Source organism: Triticum dicoccoides, chromosome 5B (genome assembly GCF_002162155.2).
Source record: "Triticum dicoccoides isolate Atlit2015 ecotype Zavitan chromosome 5B, WEW_v2.0, whole genome shotgun sequence".
NCBI classification, from domain to species: domain Eukaryota; kingdom Viridiplantae; phylum Streptophyta; class Magnoliopsida; order Poales; family Poaceae; genus Triticum; species Triticum dicoccoides.
The window spans coordinates 523,354,829-523,377,265 of record NC_041389.1 but is presented as its reverse complement, the minus strand read 5'-3'; the positions used below and the strand labels follow the sequence as shown (position 1 = coordinate 523,377,265).

The 22,437-nt window shown below is 46.8% G+C and overlaps 1 protein-coding gene across 1 annotated transcript in view; it reads right to left on the bottom strand.

Annotated features, from left to right (window-relative positions):
• Positions 1-10,093: 10,093 nt before the first annotated feature.
• The window catches only part of LOC119305981 (protein DETOXIFICATION 40-like), a 17,151-nt gene continuing 4,807 nt past the window's right edge, over positions 10,094-22,437 (bottom strand). Inside the window, exons 3-8 of the mRNA XM_037582348.1 lie at positions 22,027-22,079; positions 20,170-20,611; positions 19,699-19,755; positions 19,306-19,544; positions 10,270-10,388; positions 10,094-10,180 (exon numbers count right to left, since the gene is read on the bottom strand). Coding sequence (XP_037438245.1) covers positions 10,094-10,180; positions 10,270-10,388; positions 19,306-19,544; positions 19,699-19,755; positions 20,170-20,611; positions 22,027-22,079 — 997 coding nt within the window. The remainder of the gene's footprint in view (positions 10,181-10,269; positions 10,389-19,305; positions 19,545-19,698; positions 19,756-20,169; positions 20,612-22,026; positions 22,080-22,437) is intronic.

Here is a 22,437-nt window from a genome sequence, read left to right as displayed (position 1 = left end):
GAAAAAGTTGAAGGAGGGCGTAAAGTACAATATCGAGGCAGTCAGACCTAATGGCGAACCATTAGCGCCTAAGAAGATTGCGGACAAGTTCATTCGTTAGTGCGGAGTTCTTGTGAAGGACCAACTCCCGATCTCCCTTCAAGAATGGAGAGAGCCAGCAAAAGACAAAAGACAAAAAGGCAAAGAGGACGCTGCTCCACGTCCAGATGTTACTTTTGTCGACAAGAATCAAAAAGATCTGCTTTGGGATACTCTCATGGAACATTTCACCCTACCAGATCATTTCACAGAAGCAGATGTGCAGAAAGTCAAGGACGCTGCTCTTAGGAAGATGGCGGTTGCATTCAAGAACCACAAGAATCGTGAATGGGACAAGTACGTCAAGGGAGGAAGGAAGACTCCAGTATTCGAGGGAACACTAGAGAACTAACGTGCTCATTGGGACGATTTCGTGAAATTCAAGGATTCGGAATTAGCTAAGGAACGGTCGAGAATAAACAAGAAGAATACCGAAAAAAGGATAAGTTCCATAAGCTGGGGCCAGGTGGCTATGCGGTGGCAATGCCTAAGTGGGATAAGTCTGAGAAAGAGATGGAGGATGCAGGTGCCACTCCGGTTACTAAGAGCTGGCCCCCCAGGGTCAGGACTTGGTTCTATGTGCATGGGGGGGGGGGAGTTGGACCCGAAGACAGGCAATGTTTCGAAGAGGGCAAGTTTGAAGGGAGCCGATGATGCGATACTTGTTGCAATAGAAGAGGCACGATCGGGGGTGTTCCAGCCCAACAGAGAGAACGACGAGCTTACGCATGCCCTGGGAAATCCTGAACACCCGGGAAGAACACGAGGCAAGGGCGCTATTCCGTGGTATGAGGGGTTTTCAGACTGGAACACCGACTACAGAACCCGTGCGAGAAAGAAGATTGCGGAGGAGAAGAAGAGGAAGATGGAGGAGGAGCAGAGGAAGAGGGACTATGAACGCCTTCAAGGCCTAGAAGCAAGTCAAGCGGAATTGGTAGTCAAATTTCAGCGGCAGCAGGAGCAGATCGACTCACTTACCCAGCAAAGGGGGCCTCAGCAGCTGCAGCAGCTAGCGAATGATCCAGCATTGGATAGCACCACCCCATCCATGCCGAGAAGCAGCGTGGGTTCCGCCCCGGACGATGCAATGCTGGGTAGATACCCCGTGGATGACATCACGGAGAACACTAGCTACGAGCTACACGTCAAAATGAAGAACATATCCATGAAGGTGGCGGACGCCGTTGCTTTTACAAATCCCCCCGAGGCAACCTTCCATTGCAACCTGATTCCAGCGGGCTATGCTCGTGTCTTGGTTGATAAGGTGGTGGACCCATATTCGGAGCTAGAGCTTGACTATCCTGGAGGTGACGACGAGCGCTTTCTCGGAGACGCCAAACATCGTATCATCCTATGGAAAAAGGATTGCATCATCTTTCGAAGGCCACCGAAACCGCGTCAGCCGACTCCTCGTCGAAGTCCGCCACCGAGTCAGCAGTCTCCCGCTCCTGCAAGTCCACCAAGTCTGGCAAAGTGTCAGGCCACTCCTCCTCCAAGTCCGGCAAAGTGTCAGGCCACTCCTCCTCCTCCAAGTCCGCCACAGCGTCAGACGTCCACTCCTCCTCCAAGTCCGGCACAACCTCAGGCCACTCCTCCTCCAAGTCCGGCACAGCTTCAGGCGTCTACTCCTCCTCATCCAACTCAGCCCCGTCAGCCGTCTCCACCGCCTCAGCAATCACAGAAGAGACACCCCGCAGCTATGGTGCGTAGCGGTACGAGTCGAGGTAGTACAGGAAGTACAGGCGGAGGCAAGCGATATAAATATGGTCCAAGCCTCACGCCTCTTCCGCAGAGGGCTTATGATAGGTCCGAGGAGGAAATCGCAGCCATATCGAAGTCCGAGGTGGAAGCCCATTTTGCACCGAAACTGCCACCGCCGCCAAGGGAGAAAGTGCCTGAGGAAACGATTGACCACTTCATTTGTATGGCTCAACCACCAGCTCCCAAGCCTATTGACACAGACTATAGCGCCACATCAGGAAGTTAAATCGAGCACGTCTACGTAAGGAGGCGAGCTCGGGATCGAGCAAACAAGAAGCAGCTGTCAAAAAATGCGGGAAAACCATTCCCCAGCTGGGAGAACAGGCGGCGCAATCGATCCCCTCGCTTGTTGTGCCAACAAAACGTGACAGTACGCGCGCCCAATATTATTGTGGGCAAATAGTTTACGTTCCTGAGGTGGGCAATGTGGTAATAACGGAGGAGCATATAATGCAGGCTGAAGTTCTCAAAATCACTGTTGGACAACTCCTCGAGATCGAGCCCATGCCTGTGCTTAGAGAGGATGAAATAAAACGGAAATATGTCGGGGGCCAACCTTTGGTCGAGCCAGACAAGGTCAAGAACCTCCCAACGAGAATGTATGAATTGCATCAATGGTACATGAACATTACCAAGATTTCCGATCGATCGTCCCTCATGGTGAATGTCAAGGAGGAGCATTACTACCATGAGAAAGCTGTGTCCGTTGAGTATTCTGAACTGTTTCAGTTATACAATCAAGACGCACTCGACAAATCTATCGTCAGTTGCTATTGTCTATAAGTGATTTCTTTTTGTAATTTAAGTCTCAAGCTAGCTGTAGTGATCCTTTTGATCAATCATTACCTGTAATTATCATCACTATATTCTTTTCTGTGGTATTATATGCAGGATGAAGATGTATGAAATGAGAAAAGGTGGACGCTATGGCATTGGGTTCATTGACCCAAACACCGTTAATGAATACACATGGAAAATAGATGCACGTCATCAAAAGGCCGTAGAGGACAGCATGCTAGAGTTCTTGAAGCGCCTCAAATACAATGAAGATATACTACTTCTTTACAACTTCCAGTGAGTCACACTGTCTTGTACTACAAATTCTCTGTTTTTGCCTACTAGCTAGCTAGATGTTTTTGCTTACATATGCCCGCTTAATTAAGACATGCAAACGTGTGTGCATGCAGATTTCACTGGGTCTTGTGTATCATTAAAGTTGACGCCAGAACAGTTGAAATACTGGACTCACTACTCAAAGAAAAAACTGACTATAACATCTTGTTTGGGATAGTCAACAGGTAATTTCAATCATTATTAACTATATATCTCGGCCTATTTAGTTCGTCATTTCATGATATGAACTATTTAATAACCCCTTTATTCATTTTCTTTGTCGGCGGGCAGGGCTTGGGCAAGGTTCATCAGCGTCACGGAAGGCGAATGGAAAAAAAAGCTTCAATGGGGAAGACCCAAGGTAAGTAATTAAGTAGTACTAGCTAGCTAGCTAGTTGCCATCTCTTTAATTATCATGCTTGATTAATTATTATCTGATCAAATTCCATTCTCGTAAAGGCCCTGAAGCAGGCGCAGGGGACTGATCTGTGTGCATTCTGCGTTTGCGAGAACATTCGCATGATGGCGTCCGAAAGGAGCAGATCTCAAAGACAGGAATGGGTATGCTTGTCAAAACACTATTCACAATTTTTACACCATTATCGATATCTAGTCACACAACTAATACACATGCATATTAATCTCCTTCTTAACAGTTCAGAGAGGTGCGGGCGAAGCTCCTAGAAACGGAGCGCGTAGAAGCACTTCAAGAGGAAATAGCGGGATTTTTGCTCGACCAGGTCATAAATCCGAAGGGAGAATACTATTACCCGCTACCGCCCTCATGAAAACCACTTCCAATTGTCATCGTGCTCCGAAGGCACCAATTAGCTAGGCTAATGCCACTGGCTCCGAAGGCAACATGCATATGTAGGAGAAATTGTATATAGCTATACATGTGTATATGTGTGAATTAATTAATATGATGGTTTGTGAGACATTGATGATATATATATGCATGATTGGTTCTACTAGAAATTCTATTTATATATACTAAAGGGCTCCAGGCCCCTGGAGCTGGCTCGTGCCACGTGGTTTCCCTTTAGCACCGGTTCGTGCAGAACCGGTACTAAAGGGGGGGGCCTTTAGTGCCCACACTTTAGTGCCGGTTATGGAACCGGCACTAAAGGGCCTTACGAACCGGTGCTATTGCCCGGTTCTGCACTAGTGAAAGCTGCGGTTTTTTTTAAAAGATGGACTCTCCGGCCTCTGCATCAGAACGATACATACGGTCATCTTTATAGATAAACAAAAAGGTTCAACAGAGTCTTACAGTCTGGACCAAAGTAACGGCCAGCTCACAAAGAGCCACAATGCCAAAATCCAAAAGCCAAAAGACCACAACCGGGTAGCATAACAAAGATAGGAAAACTAATCGCCTATCCTATTACATGACTGCCATCCAAACCGGTTGAAGATATCCCGTGCTACCATCTTCCATCGGATAGATCCAGTAACCAAACGCTCCCTGGCCTCCGTCGGAGTGAGTAACGACCACATACAGATCAGCGCAGTGGCTCGGAATAAAACCTGCAAACAATGAATATTTGTTGTTCTGTTAAAAGCCAAATCATTTTTGCAGTTCCAAATTGCCCACAACAAAGCACATACTCCTACGCGAATGTGTCTAGCTGTTTCGGACTCTATCCCAAGAAGCCACGTGCCAAATAACATATTGACAGAATTCAGAGGAGTAATGTTAAAGGCAATGTGCACCGTCTACCACAAAACTTTGGCCAACGAGCAATCAAAGAAAAGGTGTTTGATGGTTTCATCCCGATCACAAAAACTACACCTAGTAGATCCTGTCCAGTTGTGCTTTACCAAGTTATCCTTTGTTAATATGACTTGTTTATGTATAAACCATATAAACACTTTAATTATCAAAGGAACTTTTACTTTCCAAACATATTGGGAACTAGGAATGGCGCTAGAGTTGATGACATCGATATACATCGATTTAACAGTGAACTCTCCAGACCTAGTGAGCTTCCAACACAACTGATCGGGCTGATGAGATAGTTGAACCTCCATCAGTCTACTCACCAGATGAAGCCACGATTCCCACCGGTTGCCAACTAGCATCCTCCTAAATTGAATATTAAGGGGGATGGACTGCATAATCGTTGCAACAAAAGCATCACGTCATTGAACAATACTATACAGGGACGGATACTGAAGCGCCAGCGGCGTTTCACCAAGCCAAGTATCCTCCCAGAAGCGCGTGGTAGTGCCATTACCGACTATAAACTTTGTCCTATTAAAGAAGGATGCTTTGACTCTCATAAGCCCCTTCCAAAAAGGCGAGTTTGTCGGTCTCACTGTCACCTGGGACAAAGTTTTGGACTGCAGATACTTACTATGAAGAATCTGCGCCCACGTGGCTTCAGTCTCAGCTGATAACGTATGCAGCCACTTACTGAGAAGACATCTGTTATTGACTTCAAGATTCTCAATGCCAAGGCCTCCCTGGTCCTTTGGTCGGCAGATGATATCCTATTTGTCGAGTTTGTACTTTCTCTTTAGTTCATCACTCTGCCAGAAGAATCGGGATCGATAGAAGTCCAGCCTTTTCCTAACACCAACTGGGACTTCGAAGAAGGACAAGAGAAACATAGGCATACTCGTGAGCACCGAATTAATAAGAATCAATCGGCCTCCGTATGACATGAGTTTGCCCTTCCAGCAACTCAGTTTCTTCTCAAATCGATCGTCGATACACTTCCATTCTCTGTTTGTCATCTTACGATGGTGAATGGGTATACCTAAGTACGTGAAAGGTCATGTCCCCAATTCACATCCAAACAATTTCCTATAAGCCTATTGTTCCTTATTGGCTCTACCAAAATAGAACAACTCGCTTTTATGAAAGTTAATCTTCAATCCGGTCAATTGTTCAAATAAGCATAACACCAACTTCATATTTCTCGCTTTTGCCAAGTCGTGCTCCATAAAGATGATCGTATCATCAGCGTACTGCAGGATGGATACACCTCCATCAACTAGATGAGGCACCAAGCCACCCACCTGATTGGCCTCCTTTGCCCTACCTATCAAAATTGTCAAATTATCAACCACAATGTTGAACAGAATAGGAGACATAGGATCACCTTGTCAGGCCCTTGTGTGTCTGGAAATAATGACCTATGTCATCATTCACTTTAATTCCAACACTCCCTTTTTGTGTGAAAGATTCTACCTGGCGTCGCCAGGCTTCATCAAAACCCTTCATGCGTAAGGCCTGTTGAAGGAAAGGCCATTTGACTTTATCGTACGCTTTCTCGAAATCCACCTTGAAAACAACTCCATCTAGTTTTTTCGTGTGAATCTCGTGGAGTGTTTCATGAAGGACCACAACCCCTTCTAGGATGTTCCTATCTGGAATGAAAGCAGTTTGAGAATGCTGCACCATAGAATGCGCAATCTGCGTGAGCCTATTAGTACCGAGCTTGGTAAAAAATTTGAAACTAACATTAAGAAGACAGATGGGCCTGAATTGCTCGATTCTCACAGCCTATGTTTTCTTAGGAAGCAGGGTTATCGTTTCAAAATTAAGTTGAAAAAGCTGAAGCTGTCCAGAGAATAAATCATGAAACAACGGCAACAAATCCCCCTTTATAATATGCCAGCACTTCTTATAGAACTCTGCCGGAAAACCATCCGGTCCTGGAGCCTTGTTATTTTTCATCTGCGATATGGCCTCAAACACCTCTTTCTCAGAAAAAGGAGCAGCCAAGATATCATTCTCAATAGCAGTAAGTTGAGGAATATCCTCAATCCTTGACTCATCCAGAGAAACACAGTTATCCTCTGGAGGCCCAAACAACTGCTTGTAATACTCGGTAATGTATAATTTTAGGTTCTTATGTCCTAAAATCGTTCCTTCATCTTGTTCAAGCTGAAAGATCCTCTTCTTTCTGTGTTTGCCATTGACGATCATGTGAAAGAATTGAGTGTTCACGTCCCCCTAGACAACTCTTCGGACCTTGGCCTGCAGCACCCACTTTAATTCTTCTTCACGAAGAAGCTCTTTCAATCTCATCTCGGTGAGCCGGTGACGAACAGATCGCTGGCTACCGGCTCGCTCAGGAGAAGCTGGCGGTCTAATCCTAGCGATGGAGTTGAGGAGTTGGCGGCCATAGAGGACAAGCGGACATGCTTTCTGTCTTGTCGTTACATACCCATTCCCAACATCACCCGTTCCTATTCCAGCCATTCCCTTTTGTGATGCTAGTATCAGCATTACCGTGAATCACCACGATCACTACCAGAATAACTGGTTATGCCGACGGTCAAACCTATGCCGACGGCACCCGTCGGCATAGATGGTCGTATCCTGATGATACAGTCAAAGCCGTCGGCGTAGAAAATCCCTCAGCATATATCCATCTATGCCGACGGGGGCCGTCGGCATAGGTCGGCCGTTGGCATCGTGACAAATGTGCCTATGGTGGCCGTCGGCATAGAGGCTACCCGGGCGGCGACGGCCGTTTGATGGCGTTAGGCCTACGCCAACGGTCTAACGATGGCTGTCGGCATAGAAATGCCGACGGCGAGGCCATCGGCATAACTATGCCCACGTCATCGATCTGCGTCACGCGCCACGTCATTGATCCGAGCCGCCCGCCAGTCCGTGGGGCCGTTGGCATAGGCCTGGCCCATGGATCTTGACACGTCATCGATCCCCGCCCTACGCCACGTCATCGGTGGATCGCGAAGAAAGTTTGACTACATCAACTGTGTTGTGAAACACTTCCACTTATATTCTACGAAGGTACAAGGACACACTCTCCCCCTCGTTGCTATGCATCTCCTAGATAGATCTTGCATGAGTGTAGGAATTTTTTTGAAATTGCATGCTACGTTCCCTAATAGTAGCTTGTAGATCAGAGTGCATGCACTGTCTTCAATCTCATCATCATGCTCAACAAATAGCAGACCAATGAAGTCAGACCTATGAGGCAGAACTAGACTTTTTCTTCGGGCGAGGAATTTTGAACATTTCCAGATAATCATAGTTCTTCTCGGTGCCCTTGGCAGAGAGCTTCTTGCGAGAATAATGCTTTCGCAGAAGAGTCCATGAGCGCTTCTTGTATTCCTTCTCGTGCAGGTATGGTGTCTTGAATAAAATTCATCTGGCACAAATCGCACTTTAGTGGTACTCTAGTGGATGAATTTCGTAACGTTGTGCTGTCAAAAAAAATCGCAATGTTCTCCATGGACCGGCAAGGGCTATGTTGAACTGTTGGCTAGTTGCGACTTTGCAAAAATTTTGGGACATATTCCTTGGGAAATGCTTATGTTCACCTGGCTAATCTCTCTGCGGGCATCAATCATGTCCATGGCTATATGATCTGTTTTAGTTGGACGGCTCCGAAGCAACCTTCATTATAGCCCTAGTTTGCAACTTTGCCCTTGTTGCAACTGTTTGACCATAACAAAGGTTTTGTTGTAGGACAGTAGCGGCCTTACTCCCCGATCAGGGTACCCCCGGTGTATTGCACCCTCAGCAGCCTCGCAAAATAAAATCATGTTTTTGCATTTTGCAACAAAGAGCCTATTGCAATTGCAAGAAGGCACTTGTTAAAGATCAAATCATAGATTGGATGGCACGTGCCCCGACCGATCACTTAAAAAGACTAGTCAGCAGATGCGTAGCACGCCCCATATGCTTTTGGTTGTAATCTCCTTTTTCCTTGGGGTCCCTCCATGTATACGAGTTCAATTACGTGTCTTATTGTATTCGATGATATTTTAGTATAATATAAGCTAGATTTCTTTCATAAAAATGTCAGATTTTATAGTTTCTAAAAGTGTCTACTCGCATTACCACAAAAGTAATAATCCAGGGAAGCCAAATACAACATACCGCCTGCCGCTGAAGGCCACACCCATGTTGACTACCTGCTTTTGGATTGCAACATATTCAACAATTCTTGAAAAGGATTTTGCCCCGTTTTACAGATAAAGCTTAAAATAAAGTATATGGACGAATGATACAAGTTAGTGAGGAGGCTCTCTTACATATCAGATCTCGCGAAGAATATGACAACCTAAACTCACGTGACCACGTTGCCAAAAGAAACCACAGGTAAGGCGACATTGTGAGATGTTGTTAACCTTGTAAACGACCTGTTGTCGACGCACAACATGAACTTGGGACGAATCAAGATGTTTTTGATGGAAGATTTGTTGATACTCCAAGCAACTAATGATCAAGAACGGATCATGAATAAGCAAAGATTTCCTAACCAGAAACCTAGAAAAGGATGACCTTTCTCTGCCCTAAGAGAACCATAGGGAGTACATCACTGAAGTAAAATATGGGAGAGCCAATAGGAAAGAGAGAGAAACAAGCCCCTCCCCGAAAATAAAATTTCCCGAGCTTGTAGGAAGTAGATTTAAGGAGGTGGACATCCATGGGGAGTAGATTTTTAGAAACACAACCATAGAGACTAGGAGAGGAGGATCTGGATTTAATTAAACATTCAAACAAGGAGATGATATGACTATGGGCAACCAACAAGGATACACACTTCAACTTCCTACCGCAAGCCAAAGGAAGAATAGAGGAAGCATATGTGGCTCATTTTATACATTTTAGAGAGACCCACATGCTGACAAACTCCATCTCCTATTGATCATATAGACAAGTCAACCACACATTCTTGTCATTTTTGGCCTTTTAATAGAGGTGTCTTGTCTTCCCATGTGTGCAATCTTTTCATGGCTTTGGAAACCTGCAATTAGATCAGAACGTAACTGTTTATGTGTTTCATAAAAAAAGAACTAGATGACTATCTATAACCCTAGATAATGGCATGCCCCTCACAAAGAATACGTAGAGAATATTGTAATGTGAGTATGGTGTATTGTTGTTCCTTTTGGGTGTTTAACTTTGCAAGTGTGACAATTAATTAAGTTTTTCTTAATATTGGTTCAAAATTCATATCAATAGTGCATCATGGTCATGAAGCCACTATGTATGGCTAGAACTTAGTGAAACTCATTGCAGTCTTGAATGTCTCAGTGTTACATCAAGCCACTATGTATAGCTAGAACTTAGAGAAACTCATTGCAGTCTTGCATGTCTTAGTGTTACCATTATGTCAATTATGACTACAGGAAATCACATGTGTACCTATTTCTTCCAGTCTATCCTCAAGGTAACCCACACAAGGATCACAATTTGTTTTAGGGTACCTCCAATCATACCACTCCATATGCCCTGCATTTTGTGTCATCTGCTATGTTATATGTCAAAAATGCATGATTGCTCTGGGTAAAGTTATCTAGAACTATGTACGGATGCCTTACCGCCGCAGCAAGGTCAAAGTAGAAGCCAAGGAGGCAGCCTAGGGGAATGCCGACAATGTAGTAGCAACCGACATTGACGAAGGCGACGAACGCTTGCCATCCACAACCCACATCCACCCCTGATTATAACATCTACATGTTGGGGAACGTTGCACAAAATAAAAAAAATTCCTACGTTCACCAAGATCAATCTATGAGTTCATCTAGCAAAGAGAGAGTGGAGTGCATCTACATACCCTTGTAGATCGCGAGCGGAAGCGTTCAAGAGAACGAGGTTGAGGGAGTCGTACTCGTCGTGATCCAAATCACCGGAGATCCTAGCGTCGAACGGATGGCACCTCCGCGTTCAACACACGTACGGTCAGCGTGACGTCTCCTCCTTCTTGATCCAGCAAGGGGGAAGGAGAGGTTGATGAAGATCCAGCAGCACGACGACGTGGTGGTGGATGCAGCAAGGATCCCGGCAGGGCTTCACCAAGCGTCTGCGGGAGGGAGAGGTGTAGCAAGGGGGAAGGGAGGCGCCAAGAGCATGGGTGCGGCTGCCCTCCCTTCCCCCTCTTTATATAGGGTCCCCAGGGGGGGCACCGGCCCTAGGAGATTGAATCTCCAAGGGGGGGCGGCGGCCAGGGGGGTGGCTTGCCCCCCAAGGCAAGTGGAGGCGCCCCCCGACCCTAGGGTTTCCAACCCTAGGCGTAGGGGGGGACCAAGGGGGGGCGCACCAGCCCACCAGGGGCTGGTTCCCCTCCCCACTTCAGCCCACGGGGCCCTCCGGGATAGGTGGCCCCACCCAGTGGACCCCCGGGACCCTTCCGGTGGTCCCGGTACAATACCGGTGAACCCCGAAACTTTCCCGATGACCGAAACTACACTTCCTATATATAATTCTTCACCTCCGGACCATTTCGGAACTCCTCGTGATGTCCGGGATCTTATCCGGGACTCCGAACTACTTTCGGTTTGCTGCATACTAATATCTCTACAACCCTAGCGTCACCGAACCTTAAGTGTGTAGACCCTACGGGTTCGGGAGACACGTAGACATGACCGAGACGGCTCTCTGGTCAATAACCAACAGCGGGATCTGGATACCCATGTTGGCTCCCACATGCTCCTCGATGATCTCATCGGATGAACCACGATGTCGAGGATTCAAGCAACCCCGTATACAATTCCCTTTGTCAATCGGTATGTTACTTGCCCGAGATTCGATCGTCGGTATCCCAATACCTCGTTCAATCTCGTTACCGGCAAGTCACTTTACTCGTACCGTAATGCATGATCCCGTGACCAGACACTTGGTCACTTTGAGCTCATTATGATGATGCATTACCGAGTGGGCCCAGAGATACCTCTCCATCATACGGAGTGACAAATCCCAGTCTCGATCCGTGTCAACCCAACAGACACTTTCGGAGATACCCGCAGTATACCTTTATAGTCACCCAGTTACGTTGTGACGTTTGGTACACCCAAAGCACTCCTACGGTATCCGGGAGTTACACGATCTCATGGTCTAAGGAAAAGATACTTGACATTGGAAAAGCTCTAGCAAACGAACTACACGATCTTGTGCTATGCTTAGGATTGGGTCTTGTCCATCACATCATTCTCTTAATGATGTGATCTCATTATCAATGACATCCAATGTACATAGTCAGGAAACCATGACTATCTGTTGATTAATGGGCTAGTCAACTAGAGGCTCACTAGGGACATGTTGTGGTCTATGTATTCACACGTGTATTACGATTTCCGGATAATACAATTATAGCATGAATAAAAGACAATTATCATGAACAAGGAAATATAATAATAATCCTTTATTATTGCCTCTAGGGCATATTTCCAACAGTCTCCCACTTGCACTAGAGTCAATAATCTAGCTACATTGTGATGAATCGAACACCCATAGAGTTCTGGTGTTGATCATGTTTTGCTTGCGAAAGAGGTTTAGTCAACGGATCTGCAACATTCAGATCTGTATGTACTTTGCAAATATCTATGTCTCCATCTTGAACATTTTCACGGATGGAGTTGAAACGATGCTTGATGTGCCTGGTCTTCTTGTGAAACCTGGGCTCCTTGGCAAGGGCAATAGCTCCAGTGTTGTCACAGAAGAGAGTGATCGGCCCCGACGCATTGGGTATGACTCCTAGGTCGGTGATGAACTCCTTCATCCATATTGCTTCATGTGCTGCCTCCGAGGCGGCCATGTATTCCGCTTCACATGTAGATCCGCCCACGACGCTCTGCTTGCAACTGCACCAGCTTACTGCTCCACGATTCAACATATACACGTATCCGGTTTGTGACTTAGAGTCATCCAGATCTGTGTCGAAGCTAGCTCGACGTAACCCTTTACGACGAGCTCTTCGTCACCTCCATAGACGAGAAACATGTCCTTTGTCCTTTTCAGGTACTTCAGGATATTCTTGACCGCTGTCCAGTGTTCCTTGCCGGGATTACTTTGGTACCTTCCTACCAAACTTACGGCAAGCTTTACATTAGGTCTGGTACACAGCATGGCATACATAATAGATCCTATGGCTGAGGCATAGGGGATGACACTCATCTCTTCTTTATCTTCTGCCGTGGTCGGGCATTGAGCCGAGCTCAATCTCACACCTTGCAATACAGGCAAGAACCCTTTCTTGGACTGACCCATATTGAACTTCTTCAATATCTTATCAAGGTATGTGCTTTGTGAAAGACCTATGAGGCGTCTCGATCTATCCCTATAGATCTTGATGCCTAATATGTAAGCAGCTTCTTCAAGGTCCTTCATTGAAAAACACTTATTCAAGTAGGCCTTAATGCTGTCCAAAAGTTCTATATCATTTCCCATCAAAAGTATGTCATCTACATATAATATGAGAAATGCTATAGAGCTCCCACTCACTTTTTTGTAAACGCAGGCTTCTCCATAAGTCTGCAAAAACCCAAACGCTTTGATCATCTCATCAAAGCGAATGTTCCAACTCCGAGATGCTTGCACCAGATCATAAATGGATCGCTGGAGCTTCCACACCTTGTTAGAATTCTTAGGATCGACAAAACCTTCCCGCTGCATCATATACAGTTCTTCCTTAAGATGTCCGTTAAGGAATGCCTTTTGACGTCCATCTGCCATTTCTCATAATCATAGTATGCGGCAATTGCTAACATGATTCGGACGGACTTTAGCTTCGCTAAGGGAGAGAATGTCTCATTATAGTCAACCCCTTGAACTTGTCGATAACCCTTAGTGATAAGTCGAGCTTTATAGATGGTAACATTACCATCCGCGTCCGTCTTCTTCTTAAAGATCCATTTGTTTTCTATCGCTCGCCGATCATCGGGCAAGTCTGTCAAAGTCCATACTTCGTTTTCATACATGGATCCTATCTCGGATTGCATGGCTTCAAGCCATTTGTTGGAATCTGGGCCCGCCATCGCTTCTTCATAGTTCAAAGGTTCACCGTTGTCTAACAACATGATTTCCAGGACAGGGTTGCCATACCACTCTGGTGTGGAACGTGTCCTCGTGGACCTACGAAGTTCAGTAGCAACTTGATCCGAAGTACCTTGATCATCATCATTAATTTCCTCTCCAGTCGGTGTAGGCACCACAGGAACATTTTCCTGAGCTGCACTACTTTCCGGTTCAAGAGGTAGTACTTCATCGAGTTCTACTTTCCTCCCACTTACTCCTTTCGAGAGAAACTCTTTTTCCAGAAAGGATCCATTCTTGGCAACAAATATCTTGCCTTCGGATCTAAGGTACAAGGTATACCCAATGGTTTCCTTAGGGTATCCTATGAAGACGCGTTTTTCCGACTTGGGTTCGAGCTTTTCAGGTTGAAGTTTCTTGACATAAGCATCACATCCCCAAACTTTTAGAAACGACAGCTTAGGTTTCTTCCCAAACCATAATTCATACGTTGTAGTCTCAACGGATTTAGACGGATCCCTATTTAAAGTGAATGTAGCTGTCTCTAGAGCGTATCCCCAAAATGATAGCGGTAAATCGATAAGAGACATCATAGATCGCACCATATCCAATAGAGTGCGATTATGACGTTCGGACACACCATTACGCTGAGGTGTTCCAGGCGGCGTGAGTTGTGAAATGATTCCACATTTCCTTAAGTGCGTACCAAATTCGTGACTTAAATATTCTCCTCCATGATCTGATCGTAAGAACTTTATCTTTCGGTCACGTTGATTCTCTACCTCATTCTGAAATTCCTTGAACTTTTCAAAGGTCTCAGACTTGTGTTTCATCAAGTAGACATATCCATATCTACTCAAGTCATCAGTGAGAGTGAGAACGTAACGATATCCTCCGCGAGCCTCAACGCTCATTGGACCGCACACATCGGTATGTATGATTTCCAATAAGTTGATTGCTCGCTCCATTGTTCCGGAGAACGGAGTCTTGGTCATTTTGCCCATGAGGCATGGTTCGCATGTGTCAAATGATTTATAATCGAGAGACTCTAAAAGTCCATCAGCATGGAGCTTCTTCATGCGCTTGACACCAATGTGACCAAGGCGGTAGTGCCACAAGTATGTGGGACTATCGTTATCAACTTTACATCTTTTGGTATTCACACTATGAATATGTGTAACATTATGTTCGAGATTCATTAAGAATAAACCATTGACCATCGGGGCATGACCATAAAACATATCTCTCATATAAATAGAACAACCATTATTCTCGGATTTAAATGAGTAGCCATCTCGTATTAAACGAGATCCAGATACAATGTGCATGCTCAAACATGGCACTAAATAACAATTATTGAGGTTTAAAACTAATCCCGTAGGTAAATGCAGAGGTAGCGTGCCGACGGCGATCACATCGACCTTGGAACCATTCCCGACGCGCATCGTCACCTCGTCCTTCGCCAGTCTCCGCTTATTCTGCAGCTCCTGCTTTGAGTTACAAATATGAGCAACGGCACCGGTATCAAATACCCAGGAGCTACTACGAGCACTGGTAAGGTACACATCAGTTACATGTATATAACATATACCTTTAGTGTTGCCGGCCTTCTTGTCCGCTAAGTATTTGGGGCAGTTCTGCTTCCAATGACCCTTCCCTTTGCAATAAAAGCATTCAGTTTCAGGCTTGGGACCACTCTTTGACTTCTTCGCGACAACTGGCTTACCGGGCGCGGCAACATCCTTGCCGTCCTTCTTGAAGTTCTTCTTACCCTTGCCTTTCTTGAACTTGGTGGTTGTATTGACCATCAACACTTGACTTTCCTTTCTGATTTCTACCTCTGCTGACTTCAGCATTGAAAATACTTCAGGAATAGTTTTCACCATCCCCTGCATATTGTAGTTCATCACAAAGCTCTTGTAGCTCGGTGGGAGCGACTGAAGGATTCTGTCAATGACCGCCTCGTCTGGGAGGTTAATGTCCAGCTGGGACAGGCGGTTGTGCAACCCACACATTTTGAGTATGTGCTCACTGACAGAACTATTTTCCTCCATCTTACAACTATAGAACTTGTCGGAGACTTCATATCTCTCGACCCGGGCATGAGCTTGGAAAACCATTTTCAGCTCCTCGAACATCTCATATGCTCCGTGTTGCTCAAAACGCTTTTGGAGCCCCGGTTCTAAGCTGTAAAGCATGCCGCACTGAACGAGGGAGTAATCATCAGCACGTGTAAGCCAAACGTTCAAATCGTCTTGCAGTGCTGGGAGAGCAGGTGGGTCACCTAGCGGTGCTTCTAGGACATATGCTTTCTTGGCAGCTATGAGGATGATCCTCAGGTTCCGGACCCAGTCCGTATAGTTGCTGCCATCATCTTTCGGCTTGGTTTTCTCTAGGAACGCGTTGAAGTTCATGTTGACATGAGCGTTTGCCATTTGATCTACAAGACATTTTTGCAAAGATTTTAGACTAAGTTCATGATAATTAAGTTCATCTAATCAAATTATTTAATGAACTCCCACTCAGATTAGACATCCCTCTAGTCATCTAAGTGTTACATGATCTGAGTCGACTAGGCCGTGTCCGATCATCACGTGAGATGAACTAGTCATCATCGGTGAACATCTCCATGTTGATCGTATCTTTCATACGACTCATGTTCGACCTTTCGGTCTCTTGTGTTCCGAGGCCATGTCTGTACATGCTAGGCTCGTCAAGTTAATCTAAGTGTTTTGCATGTGTAAATCTGTCTTACACCCGCTGTATGTGAACATTAGAATATATCACACCCGATCATCACGTGGTGCTTCGAAACAATGAACTGTCGCAACGGCGCACAGTTAGGGGGAACACTTTCTTGAAATTATTTTGAGGGATCATCTTATTTACTACCGTCGTTCTAAGTAAACAAGATGCAAAAACATGATAAACATCACATGCAATCAAATAGTAGTGACATGATATGGCCAATATCATATAGCTCCTTTGATCTCCATCTTCGGGGCTCCATGATCATCTTCGTCACCGGCATGACACCATGATCTCCATAATCATGATCTCCATCATCGTGTCTCCATGAAGTTGCTCGCCAACTATTACTTCTACTACTATAGCTAACGGTTTAGCAATAAAGTAAAGTAATTACATGGCGTTAAATCATTGACACGCAGGTCATACAATAATTAAGACAACTCCTATGGCTCCTGCCCGTTGTCATACTCATCGACATGCAAGTCATGATTCCTATTCCAAGAACATGATCTCATACATCACAATATATCATTCATCATTCATCACAACTTTTGGCCATATCACATCACAAAGCAATTGCTGCAAAAACAAGTTAGACGTCCTCTAATTGTTGTTGCATCTTTTACGTGGCTACAATAGGGTTCTAGCAAGAACGTTTTCTTACCTAAGAAAAAGCCACAACGTGATTTGTCAACTTCTATTTACCCTTCATGAGGACCCTTTTCATCAAATCCGCTCCAACTAAAGTGGGAGAGACAGACACCCGCTAGCCACCTTATGCAACTAGTGCATGTCAGTCAGTGGAACCTGTCTCACGTAAGCGTACGTGTAAGGTCGGTTCGGGCCGCTTCATCCCACAATACCGCTGAAGCAAAATAAGACTAGTAGTGGCAAGAAAGTTGACAACATCTACGCCCACAACAGATTTCTGTTCTACTCGTGCAAAGAGAACTACGCACAGACCTAGCTCACGATGCCACTGTTGGAGAATGTTGCACAAAATAATAAAAATTCCTACGTTCACCAAGATCAATCTATGAGTTCATCTAGCAACGAGAGAGGGGATTGCATCTACATACCCTTGTAGATCGCGAGCGGAAGCGTTCAAGAGAACGAGGTTGAGGGAGTCGTACTCGTCGTGATCCAAATCACTGGAGATCCTAGCGCCGAACGGACGACACCTCCGCGTTCAGCACACGTACGGTCAACGTGACGTCTCCTCCTTCTTGATCCAGCAAGGGGGAAGGAGAGGTTGATGAAGATCCAGCAGCATGACGGCGTGGTGGTGGATGCAGCAAGGATCCCGGCAGGGCTTCGCCAAGCGTCTGCGGGAGGGAGAGGTGTAGCAAGGGGGAAGGGAGGCGCCAAGAGCATGGGTGCGGCTGCCCTCCCTCCCCCTCTCTTTATATAGGGTCCCCAGGGGGGCACTGGCCCTAGGAGATTGAATCTCCAAGGGGGCGGCGGCCAGGGGGGTGGCTTGCCCCCCAAGGCAAGTGGAGGCACCCCCCCACCCTAGGGTTTCCAACCCTAGGCGCAGGGGGGCCCAAGGGGGGTGCACCAGCCCACTAGGGGCTGGTTCCCCTCCCCACTTCAGCCCACGGGGCCCTCCGGGATAGGTGGCCCCACCCGGTGGACCCCCGGGACCCTTCCGGTGGTCCCGGTACAATACCGGTGAACCCCGAAACTTTCCCGATGGCCGAAACTGCACTTCCTATATATAAGTATTCACCTCCGGACCATTCCGGAACTCCTCGTGACGTCCGGGATCTCATCCGGGACTCTGAACAACTTTTGGTTTGCTGCATACTAATATCTCTACAACCCTAGCATCACCGAACCTTAAGTGTGTAGACCCTACGGGTTCGGGAGACACGTAGACATGATGGAGACGGCTCTCTGGTCAATAACCAACAGCGGGATCTGGATACCCATGTTGGCTCCCACATGCTCCTCGATGATCTCATCGGATGAACCACGAGTCGAGGATTCAAGCAACCCCGTATACAATTTGCTTTTTCAATCGGTATGTTACTTGCCCGAGATTCGATCGTCAGTATCCCAATACCTCGTTCAATCTCGTTACCGGCAAGTCACTTTACTCGTACCGTAATGCATGATCCCGTGACCAGACACTTGGTCACTTTGAGATCATTATGATGATGCATTACCGAGTGGGCCCAGAGATACCTCTCCATCATACGGAGTGACAAATCCCAGTCTCGATCCGTGTCAACCCAACAGACACTTTTGGAGATACCCGCAGTATACCTTTATAGTCACCCAGTTACATTGTGACGTTTGGTACACCCAAAGCACTCCTACAGTATCCGGGAGTTACACGATCTCATGGTCTACGGAAAAGATACTTGACATTGGAAAAGCTCTAGCAAACGAACTACACGATCTTGTGCTATGCTTAGGATTGGGTCTTGTCCATCACATCATTCTCCTAATGATGTGATCTCGTTATCAATGACATCCAATGTCCATAGTCAGGAAACCATGACTATCTGTTGATTAACGGGCTAGTCAACTAGAGGCTCACTTTGGACATGTTGTGGTCTATGTATTCACACGTGTATTACGATTTCCGGATAATACAATTATAACATGAATAAAAGACAATTATCATGAACAAAGAAATATAATAATAATCCTTTTATTATTGCTTCTAGGGCATATTTCCAACACTACATTAGTGTGCATCCAAAATGAAACAAATCAAATACTTTGGTTTCTTCTCTCTAAAGCTTATGTTGTGCCCAAGAGCCTATTCAGAATTGACTCAAGCCCAAACGGTCCCGAGTCTCAGAAAAATTTATGTTCTCTATGTGTGTTCTGATTTCCTTTTATACCTGACAATACGGGCTGGATGCCGTTGAGGATGAGGGTAAGCGCCAAGAGCGGTGTGAACTTGGACACAACCGCCGCCACATCTTGGCCACCGGTGTAAGTGTAGCTGATGTAGTCACGGAAGAGCAGGATAACTATCGATATTGTCACTGCCAGGACGAACGACAAGAATGTCACTACTAGCACCGAGAATGCTGTCGACTTGGGGTTGCCCGCGCCAAGCTCATTGCTAACCCTCACGCTACATTATAAAACATATAAGAACCCGGTTGAACTGGTTATTTCTGCTGAGCAGTTAATAGAAAGGGGTTAACCTGCTTACATTTTTTTTAAGAATCTGGTTTATTTCACCAGATGCAAAGCAAGTGAGAAAACTTTCAAAGTAGCAATATTACCTGGCTGCCGCATTGAATCCAACTGAAACCATGAACACCCATCCTGAAATGGTCATGCTGCAAAATGCAAACACATATACTCCCTCCATTTTTGTATACAAGGCCACAAACCCATATTACAGGTACCAAGGCAAAAGTTAATGTCTTCTAAGTCAATGTTGCAAGTCAGCTTGTCTCCTTGTTTGCCGTGTAAATTAATATGTATTCTTCTCTTTCATGCACATCAAGCCAATCCTCTCGCTCCCGCATGCATGCAAGGGATAGTTAAAGTCCTCATTTGCTAGTACTACGAGGCAAACATCATTAATATTGCATCGATTAGTGTTAGTGGCCTTGTATATCTGCAAATTGTTATTTCGATAGTGGCCTTGTATATAAAAATGGAGGGAGTACAAGCACAACATAATGATTAGTTGTGGCATCATCTCAACTAAGGAGGCACAAAGAGCTGAATCCGTTGAAGTCAGTTACGAGACGAAGAGCGACGCGAGAGCCAATTCGGGGTCCTTGAGGAGGCCAGCAATGAGCATGAGTATTTGGAAGTACCACGTTTCGAGGCAGAGCATGACAGCAGATGCAAGGGACAACTTAAAGAACTCCGGCAGACCGGAGAATGCCTGCAGGGAGAATCCAGTCCACGTGAGGCGGCATCGGCTGCTGGTGATGATGTACACCAGCTGCGCAACGACGATGATCCACCAGCTGATGCTGAGCACGAGCGCGGCCCCTAGGAGGCCCAACCCAAGCTTGTAGACGACGAGGTAGCTGAGGGCGAGGTGGACGGCGAGCGTGGCCGTGGAGATGTAGGCACTCGGTGCCATGATGCTCTGCGCTTGCATGAACTTCTGGTTCGGGAAGTTGGCCGCATAGGCAAAGATTTGCGGGATGAGGCCGTAGACGAACACAGCCGTGGCTCAGGGTGGACACGGTCCGGTCCGGTCCGGTCCCTGACCGAGTTGTCGTTTGGACTGGCCGCCGGCGGTCCGGACCGGACCGGACCGAGCAACCGAACGGTCCTACTTTCAAGGACCAAACCTGTCGTTTGGACCGGCCGCCGGCGGTCCGGACCGGACCGGACCGAGCAACCGAACGGTCCTACTTTCAAGGACCGAACCGGCGACGGCGAAGCCCGGGCCAGACCAAATGGACCGGCCAACCATCGACGTCGATGTGCGCGCATGCAGCAGCGAGGTGGGCTACGTGTTACATCAAGCACTGAATCAACACACACAGGAGGTCACGCGAGAAAGTAGAGGAGGAAGAAGACTCGCACGAACGCATTAAGTGGAGAGGATTCTGCGACGCACGACTGTCTGTGTATTTTCTGCTCTTCCTTTTATTCAGCTCGTAACAAACTGATCACCCACGATTCCATATAACCGTGCCATCCCACAGACACATCGTGGTCAATCTCTCCGTGGTTAAACACTACTGCCTATTCAGACGCAACACGGACTAGCGTGCTTCTCGCACCGGAAAAACTAGGTGACAGGTTCAGTACGACAGAGTTTAACTCAACACTACATGCGCGAGTGAATTGACGAAGTGGACGACATGCGCGAGAAATTAACTGACAGCTGAAACATTGACCAAACTGACAAACTGAATTTTCTGAACCTGACAAAACTGAATTTTCTGAACTAGCAGTCTTCGCTCTCATGGTCATGGAGAAGAAACGCAGGGACTCCTCAAACAGCAGTGGCGGCGATGTCACCTTCAGAGCATTCATGATCGTGCCCCAGTTTCTTCCTGGTGGCACCAGCGACGCGTTCGCATGGCCGGTGTGCATGCTATGCTGAAATAACGTGCCATGCAACGTGTGCATGTCCACGTCTTATCTTAGTTTCAGGTTAGTTAGATCAGGCTGTTCCCGTTCGCACGATTTCGGCTCGTGGACGTGGGATGGCACGGCCGCAGTTCCCTTTCCTACCTATTCTTTCGTTCCTTTGAGTAGAGGCCGTGGTCGAGACTCGAGAACTCCCGATCGGCGGCAGTGCATGCACGACAGCAATGGCGAGCGGTAGCAAGAGACTACGACGCACGGGGAGAAGAGGAAGGATGAAGAGAGGAACCTCAGGGACACGGTGGTTCACTCTGGGGCTGCCGATGGCCGCGACGATGAGGAACGGTGCCGACGGCTACTGCATCTTCTCGGTCCGACCGAGCGGCTCGGTTAAAGACCGGACCGGACCGGGATTTTTTCGGGCCGAAATTAGCAGCCCGGACCGACCAGTTTTTCTGCCGGTCCTGGACCGTATGGTCCGGTCCTTAACGGGCCACAAGCGGGCCGAAAAGCCCGCTCGTTTCGTCCAGCCCTAGCCGTGGCACGGGCGATCTCCGGTGACTCGCCGAGGAGGACGAGGATCGGGCGAGAGAATGTAGATGCCCAGTGAGCGGGACGAGGATCAAGGACGAGGTAGATGACGGAGGATCGGGAGTGAAGAAAGTATAACAGTAGCCGGATTATAGTAGAGGGTGCCGAGGAGTCCTCCGATGATCAACATGAACATGTAGCAGATGGCCCTGCCGACAACACTGAATCAGGAGAAGAGGGACGTCTTCACCTGCAGCAACAGGATGGCCATGACGACCACCATGACGGTAGCGGGCATCGACAGGACGAGGGCCATCATAGTAGCAATTGTCGTGACACAAGCTCAGGTAGTAGTCGTAGTCGGCCACACAGTTGTTTGCAGGACAAAGAGACAACGACAGAGCTTACTCCATCTAGGGTGGGGT